This window comes from Mytilus galloprovincialis, chromosome 13 (assembly GCF_965363235.1).
Source record: "Mytilus galloprovincialis chromosome 13, xbMytGall1.hap1.1, whole genome shotgun sequence".
Taxonomy (NCBI): Eukaryota; Metazoa; Mollusca; class Bivalvia; order Mytilida; family Mytilidae; genus Mytilus; species Mytilus galloprovincialis.
The window spans coordinates 64176028-64195277 of record NC_134850.1 but is presented as its reverse complement, the minus strand read 5'-3'; the positions used below and the strand labels follow the sequence as shown (position 1 = coordinate 64195277).

Sequence of the window (19250 nt, the reverse complement as noted above, 5' to 3'; positions counted from 1 at the left end):
CACAAAACAAGCATGTTCACGTTATAACATCCAATGACACTTTTCCCCAAAATTACCTCAGGTCAACCTGGGCAGTTAATTCATAAAATCAAAATTGGAAAGTTGTCTATAAATTGACTATACCTTCACATCTGCCATTATGTTGTATTGTTAGATCTACCCTCTGTCTACACCCGTCTTTCATCATCTCACATTTGTTTCTGTACGTCTTTCCATTACTGCCACAAATTGGATCACCGTAGAGTGGACAGCTCCTAGGACACACACAATGGTCATTTCTACAGATCTCTCCAAACTTACACCGCCTTCTTCTACACATTGCTACAAAATAATATTAAATATTAGTAGAGTGGACAGCTTCTAGGACACACACAGTGGTCATTTATACATATCTCTACACGCTTAGACGGGCGTCTTCTACATATTGCTACAAAATAACATCTTATATTAGTGTCAAATGTGTGATTAAATATTGCATCACTACAATATCAAATAGCATAAAATATCAGTATCAAATGTGTGATAACATATTTCAAGGATACGATATAAAATAACTAACATTGTTAGTTTCAAAGGCATATTGTTTCCCTAATTTATAATTAACTGTATTGTATCTATATAATTAAAAATGCTACACAGTTTGCTAATTTGATTTTTCAGATTCAGTTGCATTAAATTCGCCTTGATATAGCCTTTATGTGCTGATGTGGTGTAAAAGCAAATCAATCAATCAATCTGAATTACACATAATTTCAACAAAATATACATATATATAAAAGTCTGAGAAAAATCATCAGTTTTCTATTTATTTCTATTAAAACTTATTTTGGGTCTAATTCTTCCTCTTCTTATTATTATATTTTGGTAATTGATATTTAATATCACATGAATGATTAATTGTTGGTGTTTAAACTCAGTTATCAGAACTGTTGGCTATAATATGGCAGAGGGTTTTAATCCGTAGAAGAAGTAGGAGTACCGACATAGCCTCAACTTGCAATCAATATCTGAGTCAAACATTGCCACAGTCAAAACTAACAACCTCAGTGTTATCAGAATCACTACAGATAAACTACTAAGATTTTCTCATTGTGTTGACGACCCATTGGTGGCTTTCAGCTTTCATCTGCTCTTTGGTTGGGTTGTTGTCCTTTGAAATATTCCCCATTTCCATTTTCAATTTTAAGACCACTCAGCCACCGAGAACCCTATACATACCTGTATATCAATGTATTTACAGAACACCTACCATTGTAAGGATCCTTCACACATTCTCCATCCGAAGCCACAGTTATAAATGTAGAGTTCATACAGGAAGTTTTCCGTAATTTACACTCATTGTCATAAGTCCTTCCATCGGATCCACAAACCTTGGCTACTGTATTCTGCAAGACACAATAAAATTTTATCAATGAATTGCTTAACCATTTAATTACTCCCTTATCTTGTGTGAATTTTCTTTTATGATATGTAAAATTAAAGACAAAAATTTAAGTAAATATTCAAGCATTCTAAGGTTTGGTATAAAACCATGATTATTAAATACTTTTATATCAAAAATTAAATCTGTAGTGCAAAAATAAAAAACTGTCTATACACATTTATTGTTACAAGAGTGATCACAGAGAGAGTAATGTCTTTCCAAATATTTTACAAAATACATACTTTTCCTCTTTATTCTTGGGACAAACTCATACAACACATAACTAGATCAATCTTGAGAGGACTTACAAAATGCACTTTATAGCTATTTGATACTAACCTCTTCACATGTTGGACATACACATTTAGCACTGTTACCAGAACGATAACAGAAGGAATAATGTTCACATGTTTCTTGTTTCCCACAGCCATCTGAAAAAGTTTATTAAATGTAGTCAATAAATTATTAGCTTGAGAATTCTTTTTTTTAGTTTCATTAATCACAAAAACTAAAGAAAAATGATAGCAGAACAAAACACTTGTTATGTTACCTTATTTCTGTTGGTTCAAATGGAAATAAAGATTGCTTTTTATTGCCTTATCATCCCTTTCCTCCATAGTGACGCCTTTTGACGCCACCCACTTTACTCCATAATGAGGCCTTTTGACGCCTGTGTAGTACCTCAGTTGAAAGGCTTTGACTACAAAGTGTCTGGAGTAGACTAAATAAAATTTGTGTCCAATATGAAAAGGAATATCAGAAGAATATCCGACTCAAATTTATTTGATGAAATATTTGTTTTTCGCAATGCATTAATACTTGAAAACATATTATCAGAGTTTTATTGAAAAATCCTATGCGAATCAAGTATGCAAAAAAAAAATTCAATGGAGGAAAGGGTTAATAAAACTAAAAAAAACTATACAAGCATTCACCAATTTTCTTCTAATGTCTGGTAATTTCAGGCTTTATTTCTATGAAAGCTACTAGCAATTTGTTTAGAAATCTACTAGCTAGAGCTGAACTTAAAGACCACTTCTACCCTTCATTGCTATTGTGTGATTTTTTCCTTTAAACTTTCTTTGGGATAACTTTTCATATTAATCCCTTATCAATAGTCTTTTAAACTGGAAGTTGTTTCCCTGTAACATCTCATCTCAGAGCTGTCACCTTTTGGTGAATAGTAGCTGAGAAGTACCCTTTATTTAAAAAAACCATTGATAATCTGCAATTATATGACTTACTACAAAGTCCATCATGTTCTTTGATGATATTAGTTTTCTGGTGACAGTTGTATTCCTGGAGCCTACAGAAATTCTTGTATGTCTTCCCATCACTACCACATACCTGTCAAAATAAGAAAGATACATCAAATAAATTCCTTCATACTGATATTAAAAATTTATATACTTGTATACATCACTGCCATGGAACTTTCATTCATATTTTCTGTTAATTAAAGGATGGTGCGGCTGCACAAATTCATTTTGATATCAAATTATAACAAAATGTGGCATCTGACTGTCATGTTTGCTACCCAATTACAACCAAATGTGGCATCACTGCTTCACAATCACAGATTAGTTGTATAATAAAGTGAGCTAAAAAGGCCTTAAAGAAGGATTATGGCAAATTAAAATAGAAAATAAATGGAATGTGTCCTCATGATGCCACGCTACCCAAATCTAAACTTGATCTGAGTTTTGTGGAAATAAGTAGTGTGTATAGGTCTCATAATGTTTGGTTGGAACAACTTAAGTTACAGAACGGAAACTAAAAATTTTGCAATTTTTCTATTTATAAAGGGGCATAACTAGATAATGATTAAAGTAACACCATCAAAATTCAAACTGGATCTGTGTTTTGTGGTAATCAGCATTGTGTATAAGTTTCATAATATTTCGTTACTTAGGCAGATTCAAGTTAGAGAATGGAAACCAATTTTGGGAGGTTAGTAAGTACGTATGTATGGACGTACAGATTGACAAGGGTAAAACTTTGTGCCCCCTTCGCTACTGTGGGGGCATTAAAAAAAAGATTTGATAATACTGACTGGTTCAAAATATCCATCCTGGCACTTATGTGGACAGACACATGTTTCTACACCATTTTGTTTTACACATCTGGCACCGTGCCCACATCGTGTTTTACAGTGTTCTCCACCTGCAACAGAAGATACAAGTCTACATTATAATGTATTAGACTTGTAGACAGAACAGTTTATACAAATCCTTACACTGTTTTTACTGATGTACAAAATAGCATGATAAATTATCTTAACTTTACATATTGATATAACATTTCCTATAAGGGAACAACCATTTAACTTCAAGGGAGGGTCTTGGTTTTTTCATAAAAAAAATATTTTTAAATTCCAAAATTGATAAAAAAAAAATGTTCTTTTCAAGCAGAGAACAGACAAAATATTCTGAATCCAGATTTTCCTCAACATGTTTTGGTGTATGCTTATGAAATTATCATCAAAAATGCATCAGGTTTTGAAAATAATTTTTTGGCTGATTCGGTTCAAAGTTTATATACGAGCATATATCTAATTTCTAACAGAATTATCTCCCTTTACCACATGCTCCTAAGTGTTTAATATCCACCACAGTTTTATTCTGGCATGCTCTTCTCCGTAGTTCACACTCGTTGTCATAGGTCACATCGTCAGTACCACACACTTTATTGATGACAAGCTGACAGGATGGTGGACATTCACAATGACCTTTGCCCTCATGGTCAATCCTACATACCTCCCCATAATCACATTTGATCAGTTTACAAGGATTGTCCTCTGTAAGTGTGTAATGAACATTTAGTATTCAAGTAATGGACAAACTATATATATATTTAGAAGTAAATGTAGATTAAGTATCAAAATTCTGGTAAATATGCCAAAACTTATACAGTAGAACTTTAAAAAAAAAAAACTAACTTTGACACTCTAACTAGATATATATTAAAATTCATTTTGCTTTGTTACTTGCAACTAATTTGACATAAGGTCTACTGAAATACGAAATTTGATATATCAAACTTAAATTAAATTTTATCTGCATGTTTCCATTCACATGTTTTATTTTTGTTGTCGAAATTTAAGCTTTAACAGCTGAACAAAATCTTCATTGCAGACATATTCAGATTAACAATATCTGTGTTGTAAGAATATTTGAGTATTAACAGCTACAGAAGATTTTTGTTGTAGAGGTATTAACTTATTAACAGATAAACAAAGTCTTTGTTGTGAGATATCCATGTGTTAACAGCCAAAAGAGATCTTTGTTGTAGAGACATTTATGTGTTTTAAGGGCATATCCAACAGTTTATTTTTGATGGTGAGAATTTTTTCCCTTGAAGATATTTCATTCTTCAATTGACAGAGAATCAAATTTTGCCAAAAAAAATATTAGTCGTCGATTTCGTTTTTTCAAAAAATACTGCTGAAAATTGAACATTTTTGCAATTTGGAGTAAAAAACGTTTTTTACTTAAAAAATTTAAATATGATTTTTTAATCAACATATACTTTTATAATGGGGCTCAAATTAAAGCAAAATAATTCAAGATGGTTAGAAAAATCTAACTTTACCATTTAAGGCATTAATTCTACTCAAATAAAGCCAAAACGTTATGATGGACCCAAACAACGGCAAGAAATGAACATTTGAAATGCACATTTTTAATTTATTAAAATATTTCTAACGGTGTCGATTTGGCCAAAGTAAGATATGTTATTCTTTGAAAAAAATGGAACATCATAACGTTTTGAAAAATATTTGTCACCGTACTCGTTTTTGAGAAAAATCGAGAAATATGAAATTGTTTACTAAAGCCCTTCCGTAAGCCTCACAAATTGCACCAAAAATTAAGACGTTTTGGTAAATAACGTTATATTTCATCGCTAATTTTTCAAAGGCAGTGCGACGGAAGACAAATGTATTTATACACTGTGACTTTGTTGGATAGTTGTCTCGATAGCACTCATATCTCATATCGCATCTTCTTATTTATAATGAACTAGTTTATGGACGAGATGACAATTCAGTTAGTTTTACAATGAAGTGTTTTTCTTACACTGATTTATATTAAACCGTCTATAATTTCACATATCGAAATTAATAAAGAGGTAGTGAAATTTTGCAACCAAACACTTGTCTAAAAACTCACTGACTCTGTATTAATTATTCATGCTGCAGTTTTGGGCTTTTTATTCTTTATAGGTTTCTAGCTTTAACAAAAATATGTATGTTGACTCTTAGTGTTTTGAATTATATGTGTCGTTCGGTTGCTGTCGTATTAATGTATATACATTTAAAATCTTTTTCAAAACAAAAGGATTGATTGGACAGATATAGAAATATTTACATCTCTGGACTTCTCGCGTCCGACAGTATATCTTTGCTATAATTGGGTGCGGCCGTTTAGCTGCTCGGATGTATAAATTTACAGCCTTGTTTAGTCGAAATAAAAATGTCGTATATATTGTATGCATAGTGTAGTGAGAGTTTCGCGCATCTATACGTTTAAAAACCATCTAAATAAATGGTTCAAGGGATATCCGAACTTTTAATAAGATCTCTTAACAACAACAAATGTCACATTAGTCTTCAAATAAGTCACATGGCTGATTTTAACACATCTGTTGCGCCATTTGCAGTTGTAGACAGGGGCGGATCCAGGATTTTGGAAAGGGGGAGGGGAGTTTTTAACTTTCTTTTTTAAAATTTTTGGGACCTTTTTTGGGCTAAAATCATAAATTTAAAGTGTAATATGGACTTTTTAAACGGTTCCTGGCGTGGGGCATGTATATTTTGTAGTTGCTGTAAAGTGTAAGGGTTGGATATTTTCGATGCTGTATTCTCCCTATTATTTTCTATCATTAAATGATACCAGTAGTATGGATCCAAAGCTATATGTTCTGATAAATTTGATGTGCATGGGACTTATCAGTAAAAAATAGACATGGATAATTCTCATCGGTTTTTTGCAAGTAATAAGTTTATCATAACCTCACAAATTTCGTGTTGTAAACAAGATATACGCCTGCAGAAAAAGATGATTAAATTTTAAATACGACAGTCATGAGTTAAAAAAGACAAACAAGCAATTTTTATCCAAATGTTTAATTGATATATTTCACCCAACAAAATTAAGGGAAGTGAGGGTTTTCAAATTAACCAAAGGCTAATAATGAGTCTGACAACGAAGTTCTGATTGACGGCCGACAAATTGAGACATAAAGGCCACACCCAGCAGGCAGGTTGCAGTCTGGTCTTGAAAAAGTATTCAATATATCAGTTCGGCGAAACAGATATGCCGGACAGACATGCAAACTCTTGCCACAAAATAAAATATGCCCGTTTTTATTCATCATGTTCATTGAAAGTTTAATAATTCTGTTGGAAATTTCGTTTCTAATAGCAAAAATGTGGACAAGATTATTGTTTTCAATGCAATAAGACTGTCTCCTCAAATCAAATTGTTCGTACATTAGACTCTAAATGTATATAGAGCTTATATTGACTGGGGATCATTATTCAGCTATGTTTTTTTTTTTAAATAGGCTGGGGCGTTAGGGGTTAAACATGTTTTCGGAGGTGTTAATATTGATGCGGAATTTTTCTGTCATGGGAGTGTAATCGTCTATATATATATAGAGTAATACGTTTTTTTCGATGCACTGGTCAACTCCATCATAGCGAATCACAGACACATGACTTTGATAATCAGTAGATTCCAGCGAAAAATATCTTTATAATTAAAGAACTGTTGCATAAAAATAAAATAAAGCGTACACGGGAAATGGCAAAGTTCACGAAGTCTAGTCTGATTAATCATTTTACAAAAAAAAAAAAAAAAAAGTCCGAGCAAAAGGGGGGGGGGGGTAAGCCCTCTATGCCCCCCTCTGAATCCGCCACTGGTAGATGTCATGTAAAAAACCCTTTAATTTACAAAACAGATCAGAAAGACAATAACTTGAGAATAAACTCCACCTAGTTTGGCAACATACAATGTAACCACTAATGTAGACTACTATATAACTATATTATTATTGATTATTCAAACAAATAAATTCAAAGAGAAAGATGCGAAAAGAAATTCTAAAATTTTCATTTAAAAATAAAATATAGATAATATTTTTTTACCAAAACTGGAAACCTGTTTAAGACAATTATCAGTTGAGAACTAATGATTATGCATCACTATATGCAACTATATGCAACTAATAAATTGATTGCTCCCGTGCTCCAGTGGCAAATATATCACGCATATTTACGACAAGGCGAAAGTAGATCTGAATAAATGATTGATACATTATTAAGATAAAGGGTTTGCTAGCGGTAAAACGTATGCCGTACTAGAATAAAGTTGAATAATGATCAAAATCTTGAGTTAACCTATCCTATTATGGAACCACTTGGTTTAAGAGGGGGTTGGTAATAAGTCAAGACTTACATCAAAACTTACACCGTTTTTTGTTTGTTTGTTAAATTATATTTATTTCCTCATACATAAGTAAACACTAAAATCGTCAGATATTTTTTACTTGTATGTCAGTGTATATAATACAATGTTTTCCTATTTCATTTTTTTTACGGTGTCGTTTTTCATTTAAAGAGCTTCTGTATATTAGCACTTCCACGCAAAGCTAGATGCTAGATGCAATGATATATGTTAGTTTATGTCGTATTTTATTTTTCTCAAGAGACCAATTTTTTTTAATCTTTCTCAAGTCAAATCAAACTTTGAGTTTTCTATCCTGAATGACAAAATCTCGGATAAGTTTGATAAAAAATTAATTACAATTTGTGTTGCATTCTAATGAAAAAAAAAAATTATTACGGATTTGTTCTCGCTGTTCTCTACTGTACTGTATATTGAAGATAATTTTAATAAAACGGAAAGTTAAGTGAGTATGGTCTATAATTATAAAGATAATTGCAGTTCTTTTATAATGGACCAAGAGGACAACGTCTTTTAAGATTTGACTTCTATTTCTGTTGATATTCTGTATGAGTTTTCTGCCGATTCCCGCCGTGCCCTTTCCTTTGAGGAAAGAGACCGCCCTTGCTAGACGGCCATAGCCAATGGTGATTCCGTTATGACGTCGTTGAAACAACGATAAATTACGGGAAACAATAGACGATGGTTACGTTTGTTATTACCTCCCCTGAAACTGTTGGATATGCCCTTAAACAGCCAAACATTTTCTTTATTGTAGAGGTACTATTTATGTGTTAGCAGCTGAACAAGGTCTTTTTTGTGACATATTTATTTGTGAACAGTTGAACTGATCTTTGATAGATCATTTTTGTTCAACACATTAATTTTTTTTCTGTAATAAGAATGATTTACAGCTATACATATGGTATTGTCATTAGTCTTATAATCTATACAGACCATATGTTGACATCTTAAATATTTTTTTGTATTGGTGTTGTAAGATTGCTGTCTAATTCATGTATACTAACATCTCTTTATTTCATTTTAAAATCAACTGTTCTGAAATTTGCAAAAAGTTTTACGTCTTGTATATATACTATTGTTGAAATGAATATTTTATGAACCTGATGTTCAGTGGTTTTCTTTTGTTCATGTGGTTCATAAATGTTTGTCATTTTTTGTTTTTTATATAGATTAGACCGTTCGTTTTCCTATTCGAATGGTTTTACACTAGTCATATTGTTACAGTAAATGAATATATTTGTGTGGGTTTGGTATTAATGTATTTCAAAGTTGATGTTAATATAGATTCGTCCACCGCTGAAAAAAAACATGTGGGAGTAATCAGGCAAGAAAACAAACACTTAAAATACTGAATATCTTCAGTAATATTTTATGTAAGCGACAGAGTGACATTTGTTTTTATTCACATTTATGTTTATCCCAAATCTATCTCAATTCATTATCCTTTTAAAACCTCAAGATAAATTTAAAATTGAAGACACAAAAAGCTATTAGTCAGACATAATGTGATTTCTAATCCCTTACAAAATAAACATCTCACAAAGAGGCTTAGTGAGGAAAATAAAGTTTTTAAATTCTGTAAGATGGGCCTTTACATTTGAGAGTGGTTTATTTTCACCAATTTTGCAAATATTGATAAAATCACAAAAATATTCCTGAATCAATTTTTTTAAGAGCAGGAAAAATGTAAAATCAATTTTTTTAGAATAGGTATCATCCTTGAATTCGGTAGATGTAATCTCTTGAGAAAATCAGCCACTTTACAATAGTATTCATTCACTGAGCTGAAATGATGATAAATTTACTACATCTTCAACAACTATAACAAGTGAAACTGCGAGCTACTGCTCACTGATGATACCCCCGCCGCAAGTGGATAATATTAATAGTGTAAAAATATGCAAGTGTTCGGTAAACAGGAAGTTGTCGAGTGATGAATCTGAAAACGCATCACACGGTATAGCTGACTTATATAAATCCTGAAACCAAATTTCAGAAATCCTTGTATTGTAGTTCCTGAGAAAAATGTGACGAAAATTTTTAACTTGGTTATCATGTGTAAAATCATACAAGTGTTCGGTAAACAGGAAGTTGTCGAGTGATGAATCTGAAAACGCATCACACGGTATAGCTGACTTATATAAATCCTGAAACCAAATTTTAGAAATCCTTGTATTGTAGTTCCTGAGAAAAATGTGACGAAAATTTTTAACTTGGTTATCATGTGTAAAATCATACAAGTGTTCGGTAAACAGGAAGTTGTCGAGTGATGAATCTGAAAACGCATCACACGGTATAGCTGACTTATATAAATCCTGAAACCAAATTGTAGAAATCCTTGTATTGTAGTTCCTGAGAAAAATGTGACGAAAATTTTTAACTTGGTTATCATGTGTAAAATCATACAAGTGTTCGGTTAACAGGAAGTTGTCGAGTGATGAATCTGAAAACGCATCACACGGTATAGCTGACTTATATAAATCCTGAAACCAAATTTCAGAAATCCTTGTATTGTAGTTCCTGAGAAAAATGTGACGAAAATTTTCAACTTGGCTATCATGTGTAAATTCATACAAGTGTTCGGTAAACAGGAAGTTGTCGAGTGATGAATCTGAAAACGCATCACACGGTATAGCTGACTTATATAAATCCTGAAACCAAATTTCAGAAATCCTTGTATTGTAGTTCCTGAGAAAAATGTGACGAAAATTTTCAACTTGGCTATCATGTGTAAAATCAGACAAGTGTTCGGTAAACAGGAAGTTGTCAAGTGATGAATCTGAAAACGCATCACACGGTATGGCTGACATATATAAATGTTGATACCAAATTACAGAAAGGGTGGATGTGTAGTTCCTGAGAAAAATGTGACGAAAGTTTCATGGGACGGACTGACTGACGGACGGACTGATGGACGGACTGATGGACGGACTGACGGACGGACTGACGGACTGACAGACAGAGGTAAAACAGTATACCCCCCCTTTTTTAAAGCGGGGGTATAATTAGACATTAAAAGTTCTAACCTATGATTAAAACAGATACAGTTCATGCAACCAAACATATTCTGTCTCAGACTTTGTATTGATCATCTTCAGATCACATAGAAAATCAACATGTTAAATGAATAATTAAACTAAGATCAGATTTAAAGTCAGTGAAATGATCTTTGATGTGGCCATCTTTAAAACTTTAGTCTGTGTAATGCATTAGAGTAAATATTTGATCAATTATCAATAAAATCTTTTAAAAAATAAAATTTGGTCAAGAATCTTGATTGTCTGAAATTCAAAAACATCATTTTAAGTATTATGATGGTTATAAATGGTTGTTCATATAATGTTACCCAGTATTGTGTTAGTACTATCAACCCTTCCCTTTGAATTAAAATAGTACTAACAACCCTATAACACATTTAGGTACTCAAACTTCTGAGCTGATGAAATATCCCTCTAATACTGTCACTCATCAGCTGGGTATTAAATCTGCTGCCTTTAGCTTTTTTTCGTGTTTTTTCGTGTTATCAAAATAGTAACTATGTTATTTTATTGGACTTACAATTGAATTAATGAAGAAAAAACTTTCAGATAAAAAAAGGCTATAACACTATTATATATGCTACACTATGCCATCATTTTGCCAAATTCTATTGGTATGTAAAGAAATAAATGGTATACAATTATGGAAAGGTTAGATCTATAATTTAAGCACTGTATGTGAAGAAAGCCTTAAAATTGGCTATAAAAGAAGTTCTAACAGGTTTAAATTTAATTTCAACTTGGAATTATTTTTAATTATGGAATTTGCATTATTTCTTGTGTTTGAAATTTAAAAAAAATTCCATGTTTATGCTGTATTACAATATTTAAAGCGTTCATCACACTTTCAATACAATGAATTTTGTATAGACTAAGTGTTGTGTGCGGCATAGTACATTCTATTGGAAATGTGCGTTGTTCTTTGTAATAGAAAATGATGTGCACCACATAGAACATTATAATACATGTAGAATATACATGGAATTTATTAAAATTTTCAAGAACAATAAATTATGCAAATTTCATAATTAAAAATAGTTCCAAGTTTGAAATAATAGCCTGTTTTCTGTGCAATTTTCTAGGATGTTATAAGCAAATTAAAACAGTGTTATTAACAACAAGTATCGTGTGCTAAAATAATCTTTCAAATTCAAACAAAATTTAGGTTAGAGTGATACAGCTAAATTTGCCATGACAGCTGAATTTTTTTTCTGTGTAAAGTCATGTAGACCACTTAAGGAAAGTGCTTTATAACTCTTAAGGTGTGTATTTCCTATTCTGTAATAGAGTTTATAACTTTATGGTATCTATAATTCACTAGAAAAGCAACACAAAAAAAGATCACATGGTGTGAAACACAAATGAAATACTTGTATATTTGTTTTAATGGTTTGAACAAAATCTAAAACTTAAACTTATATCTGTATACTGAAGCAATTGTACATACTTGGTAATTGGTATAATATTCAACAGTTAAATTTAAATTATTTCTAAAGCTTGGCAAGCTTCACTTTAAATATTAAAATTCAACTGTCTCGAGTGGAGAAATATCGTAACACACTTGTTGCAGTGGTGGAATCTATATTTACCCTTCATTTGGACGATTTTCACTAAGGAACCAATACTTAAAAGTATACTATAACTGACTGACAACATTAATATTAAGATATTGTGTACAGGGTATATGGTGTTTGGTTTAACTGTGAAATCTTATACAATTTTTCTTAACTATAATCTTCAAGGATTAACATGGAATAAATTCAATTAATATCAAATTTAAATTTCAATATCCAGGGCTGTATATAATTGCATCTCTACAGTATCATTCAATGCGAGATGGTTTCAAGATAATTGGACTTCAATTAAAAAAAACTACCTTGACCAAATCCTTTAACCTGAAGTGGGACAAATGCATGCACAGTTGAACAGACACACAGACCGACAAACATAATGCCCATAAATGGGGCATAAAAATGTAAAAATTATCTAACGTAGAATTGACCACAAATGCAAGACAGATAGAGCTGGTAGATTAGAAACAGTTAAAGTTGTTGGTGAAGTTAGAAGTGTAGTAAAAGTATTGTCATGTGGAGAAGAAACATAAAAAAGGTAAAAGTAGATGTTTTTAGAGAGAGGGAGAAAACTTGTATAAGATTTAAGAGAGAGGGAGATAAATTTTATAAGATTTAAGAGGAAGGGAGATAACTTGTATGAGATTCAAGTGAAAGGAAGATAACTTGTATAAGATTTAAGAAAGAGGGAGATAACTTGTATAAGATTTAAGAAAAAGGGAGATAACTTGTATAAGATTTAAGATAGAGGGAGATAACTTGTATAAGATTTAAGAAAGAGGGAGAAAACTTGTATAAGATTTAAGAGAGAGGGAGAAAACTTGTATAAGATTTAAGAGAGAGGGAGATAACTTGTATAAGATTTAGAGAAAGGGAGATAACTTGTATAAGATTTAAGAGAGAGGGAGATAACTTGTATAAGATTTAAGAGAGAGGGAGAAAACTTGTATAAGATTTAAGAGAGAGGGAGATAACTTGTATAAGATTTAAGAGAGAGGGAGATAACTTGTATAAGATTTAAGAGAAAGGGAGATAACTTGTATACAATTTAAGAGAGAGGGAGAAAACTTGTATAAGATTGAGAGAAAGGGAGATAACTTGTATAAGATTTAGAGAAAGGGAGATAACTTGTATAAGATTTAGAGAGAGGGAGATAACTTGTATAAGATTTAAGAGAGAGGGAGATAACTTGTAAACAATTTAAGAGAGAGGGAGATAACTTGTATAAGATTTAAGAGAGAGGGAGATAACTTGTATAAGATTTAAGAGAGAGGGAGATAACTTGTATACGATTTAAGAGAGAGGGAGATAACTTGTATAAGATTTAAGTGAAAGGGAGAACACTTGTATAAGATTTAGAGAAAGGGATATAACTTGTATAAGATTTAGAGAGAGGGAGATAACTTGTATAAGATTTAAGTGAAAGGGAGATAACTTGTATGAGATTTAAGTGAAAGGGAGATAACTTGTATAAGATTTAGAGAAAGGGAGATAACTTGTATAAGATTTAAGAGAGAGGGAGATAACTTGTATAAGATTTAAGAGAGAGGGAGATAACTTGTATAAGATTTAAGAGAAAGGGAGATAACTTGTATAAGATTTAAGAGAGAGGGAGATAACTTGTATAAGATTTAAGATAGAGGGAGATAACTTGTATAAGATTTAAGAGAAAGGGAGATAACTTGTATAAGATTTAAGAGAGAGGGAGATAACTTGTATAAGATTTAAGAGAAAGGGAGATAACTTGTATAAGATTTAAGAGAGAGGGAGATAACTTGTATAAGATTTAAGATAGAGGGAGATAACTTGTATACAATTTAAGAGAGAGGGAGATAACTTGTATAAGATTTAAGAGAGAGGGAGATAACTTGTATAAGATTTAAGAGAAAGGGAGATAACTTGTATAAGATTTAAGAGAGAGGGAGATAACTTGTATAAGATTTAAGAGAGAGGGAGATAACTTGTATACAATTTAAGAGAGAGGGAGATAACTTGTATACGATTTAAGAGAGAGGGAGATAACTTGTATAAGATTTAAGAGAGAGGGAGATAACTTGTATACGATTTAAGAGAGAGGGAGATAACTTGTATAAGATTTAAGAGAGAGGGAGATAACTTGTATACGATTTAAGAGAGAGGGATATAACTTGTATAAGATTTAAGTGAAAGGGAGAAAACTTGTATAAGATTTAGAGAAAGGGATATAACTTGTATAAGATTTAGAGAGAGGGAGATAACTTGTATAAGATTTAAGTGAAAGGGAGATAACTTGTATAAGATTTAGAGAAAGGGAGATAACTTGTATAAGATTTAAGTGAAAGGGAGGCAACTTGTATAAGATTTAAGTGAAAGGGAGAAAACTTGTATAAGTTTTAGAGAAAGGGAGACAACTTGCAAAAGATTTAAGTAAAAGAGTGATAACTTGTATAAGATGCCACAGTAAACAGATTGTTTTACAACATCATATCTTTACCATAGAAATCATCTTGGGTATTTTCTTCTCCTGTTAAATCAACATACTATCTTTCAACAACATTTAATATGAAAATCAAATTTTTTATTTAATATAGGATTTCACAATATTTTTTCTACAAATGAACTTTATCTTATACTTAATAGAAAAATGAAATAAAAAAGTGGGGTCACGGTTCATTTTTGCTCACAATCTGCCTTCGAAAGAAGCATACACTTTTGTTAATGTCCTTTTTTTTCTGTTCAACTAATAGGAGAAAAAGCGGTAATATTGAAATAAAACTAGAGCCTGTGTTGCTCACCTTGGTCTATGTGCATATTAAACAATGAACACAGATAAATTCATGACAAAATTGTGTTTTGGTGATCATGATGTGTTTGTAGATCTTACTTTACTGGACATTCTTCTTGCTACAATTATCTCTATCTATAATGAACTTGGCCCAGTTATGTAACAGTGGAAAATATATTCTAAAAATTTACAAAAATTTACAAAAAATTTTGAAAATTGTTAAAAAAAAAATGACTATAAAGGGCAATAACTCCTTAAGGAGTAAACTGACAATTTTGGTCATGTTGACTTATTTGTAGATCTTACTTTGCTGAACATTATTGCTGTTTACAGTTTATCTCTATATCAGTATTATAATATTCAAGATAATAACCAAAAACTGCAAAATTTCCTTAACATTACTAATTCTTGGGCTGCAACCCAACAAAAGGTTGTCTGTTTTGTCTGAAATTTCAGGGCAGATAAATCTTGACCCAATAAACAATTTATCCCCTGTCAGATTTGCTCTAAATGCTTTGGTTTCAGAGTTATAAGTCAAAATCTACATTCCTCCCCCCTCCCCCATATGTTCTATTTTCAGCCATGGCGGCCATCTTGGTTGGTTGGCAGGGTCATTGCACACATTTTTTAAACTACATACCCTAATGATGATTGTGGCTAAGTTTGGTTACATTTGGCCCAGTAGTTTAAAAATGACTATAAAGGGCAAGAACTCCTTCAAGGGTCAACTGACCACTTTTGGTCATGTTGACTTATTTGTAGATCTTACTTTGTTGAACAGTATTGCTGTTTACAGTTTATCTCTATCTATCTATAATAGTATTCAAAGTAATAACCAAAAACAGCAAAATTTCCTTAAAATTATCAATTCAGGGGCAGCAACCCAACAACGGGCTGTCCGATTCACTTGAAATTTAAGGGCAGATAGATTTTCACTTGATAAACAAATTTACCCCCATGTCAGATTTGCTCTAAATGCTTTAATTGGTTTCAGAGTTATAAGCCAATATCTACATTTCGCCCCTATGTACTATTTTTAGCCATGGCAGCCATCTTGGTTGGTTGGCAGGGTCACGCCACACATTTTTAAAACTAGATACCCAAATGATGATTGTGGCCAAGTATGGTTAAATTTGGCCCAGTAGTTTCAGAGGAGAAGATTTTTGTAAAAGATTACTAAGATTTACGAAAAATGGTTAAAAATTGACTATAAAGGGCAACAACACTTAAAGGGGTCAACTGACCATTTCGGTCATGTTGGCTTATTTGTAGATCTTACTTTGCTGAACATTATTGCTGTTAACCGTTTATCTCTATCTATAATAATATTCAAGATAACCAAAAACAGCAAAGTTTCCTTAAAATTACCAATTCAGGGGCAGCAACCCAACAACTGGTTCTCCAATTCATCTGAAAATTTCAGGGAAGATAGATCTTGACCTGATAAACAATTTAACCCCCATGTCAGATTTGCTCTAAATGCTTTGGTTTTTGAGTTATAAGCCAAAAACTGCATTTTACCGCTATGTTATATTTTTAGCCATGGCGGCCATCTTGGTTGGTTAACAGGGTAAGCGAACACATTTTTTAAATAAGATACCCCAATGATGATTGTGGCCAAGTTTGATTTAATTTGGCGCAATAGTTTCAGAGGAGAAGATTCTTGTAAAAGTTAACGACGAATAAAAGGGAGAACTTGTATAAGATTAAAGTGAAAGTGAGATTACTTGTATAAGATTTAAGTGAAAGTGAGATAACTTGTATAAGATTTAGAGAAAGGGAGACAACTTGTATAAGATTAAGAGAAAGGGATATAACTTGTATAAGATTTAAGAGAAAGGGATTTAACTTGTATAAGATTTAAGAGAGAGGGATATAACTTGTATAAGATTTAGAGAAAGAGATATAACTTGTATAAGATTTAAGTAAAAGTGAAATAACTTGTATAAGATTTAGAGAAAGGGATATAACTTGTATAAGATTTAAGTAAAAGGGAGAACACTTGTATAAGATTTAGAGAAAGGGATATAACTTGTATAAGATTTAAGTGAAAGGGAGAAAACTTGTATAAGATTTAAGAGAGAGGGAGAAAACTTGTATAAGATTTAGAGAAAGGGATATAACTTGTATAAGATTTAAGAGAAAGGGATATAACTTGTATAAGATTTAAGAGAAAGGGATATAACTTGTATAAGATTTAGAGAAAGGGATATAACTTGTATAAGATTTAGAGAAAGGGATATAACTTGTATAAGATTTAAGAGAGAGGGATATAACTTGTATAAGATTTAAGAGAAAGGGATATAACTTGTATAAGATTTAAGAGAAAGGGATATAACTTGTATAAGATTTAGAGAAAGGGATATAACTTGTATAAGATTTAAGAGAGAGGGATATAACTTGTATAAGATTTAAGAGAAAGGGATATAACTTGTATAAGATTTAAGAGAGAGGGATATAACTTGTATAAGATTTAGAGAAAGGGATATAACTTGTATAAGATTTAAGTAAAAGTGAAATAACTTGTATAAGATTTAGAGAAAGGGATATAACTTGTATAAGATTTAAGTAAAAGGGAGAAAACTAGTATAAGATTTAGAGAAAGGGATATAACTTGTATAAGATTTAAGTGAAAGGGAGAAAACTTGTATAAGATTTAAGAGAGAGGGAGAAAACTTGTATAAGATTTAGAGAAAGGGATATAACTTGTATAAGATTTAGAGAGAGGGAGATAACTTGTATAAGATTTAAGTGAAAGGGAGATAACTTGTATAAGATTTAAGAGAGAGGGAGAAAATTTGTATAAGATTTAAGAGAGAGGGAGAAAACTTGTATAAGATTTAGAGAAAGGGAGATAACTTGTATAAGATTTAAGTGAAAGGGAGATAACTTGTATGAGATTTAAGTGAAAGGGAGATAACTTGTATAAGATTTATAGAAAGGGAGATAACTTGTATAAGATTTAAGTGAAAGGGAGATAACTTGTATAAGATTTAAGTGAAAGGGAGACAACTTGTATAAGATTTCAGTGAAAGGGAGAAAACTTGTATAAGTTTTAGAGAGAGGGAGATAACTTGTATAAGATTTAGAGAAAGGGAGATAACTTGTATAAGTTTTAGAGAAAGGGAGATAACTTGTATAAGATTTAAGTGAAAGGGAGATAACTTGTATAAGATTTAAGTGAAAGGGAGACAACTTGTATAAGATTTCAGTGAAAGGGAGATAACTTGTATAAGTTTTAAAGAAAGGGAGATAACTTGTATAAGATGCCACAGTAAACAGATTGTTTTACAACATCATATCTTTACCATAGAAATCATCTTGGGTATTTTCTTCTCCTGTTAAATCAACATACTATCTTTCAACAACAATTAATATGAAAATCAGTCCATTCTTGAGAAATATCTGGCATGCAATGCAGTTTTTCTCTACATAATATCATATCTTAAAATCATTCACAATGTATACTAAGTATATGGATTTTTTAACAACCTTGACTAGCTATACAGCCCTTGCATGGTCGGTAATAATTCACTATGTTAGATAATTTTTATGTATGACTAGAAAGTGGTGAAAAGGCTAATATTGTGTGTCTATTGGTTTTTTACCTATATCATTCTAGCCTTTTAAAATTGTTAAATCTGTAAAAATAAATTAAATTCCATGAATATTAAAATCAGTCAATGTCTTGAAATTTGTTTTAAAATGTAGAAATATAACAGATGAAGAATAGAACTGCATGGTTTTATCAATTACTTTTGTCTCTTACTACAGGAGTGGCCACTGGCAGTGCACTGCTGTCACCTTCCTAATACAAATATTGAATGAAACTAAAATCATTAAGTCTACATCTAAAACAAAAATATTGTGTCTGACAGACTAAACTTGATGTTGAGAAGTTCTTGACTTTAAATGTATTCCTCATTTCATGTTTCTACAGTTTTGTTAAAAGATATAAATAGCCACAACTTTAATGTTCATGGA

At 31.4% G+C, this 19250-nt stretch overlaps 1 protein-coding gene across 8 annotated transcripts in view; it reads right to left on the bottom strand.

Annotated features, from left to right (window-relative positions):
* Window positions 1-19250, bottom strand: part of LOC143056543 (agrin-like) — a 146173-nt gene that overhangs the window by 34270 nt on the left and 92653 nt on the right. For all 8 annotated transcript variants that reach the window (XM_076229626.1, XM_076229628.1, XM_076229625.1 and 5 more), the window contains 6 exons: window positions 4005-4220; window positions 3477-3586; window positions 2668-2770; window positions 1763-1854; window positions 1250-1385; window positions 124-321 (listed from right to left, as the gene is read on the bottom strand). In XM_076229626.1, the coding sequence (XP_076085741.1) occupies window positions 124-321; window positions 1250-1385; window positions 1763-1854; window positions 2668-2770; window positions 3477-3586; window positions 4005-4220 (855 nt within the window). The remainder of the gene's footprint in view (window positions 1-123; window positions 322-1249; window positions 1386-1762; window positions 1855-2667; window positions 2771-3476; window positions 3587-4004; window positions 4221-19250) is intronic.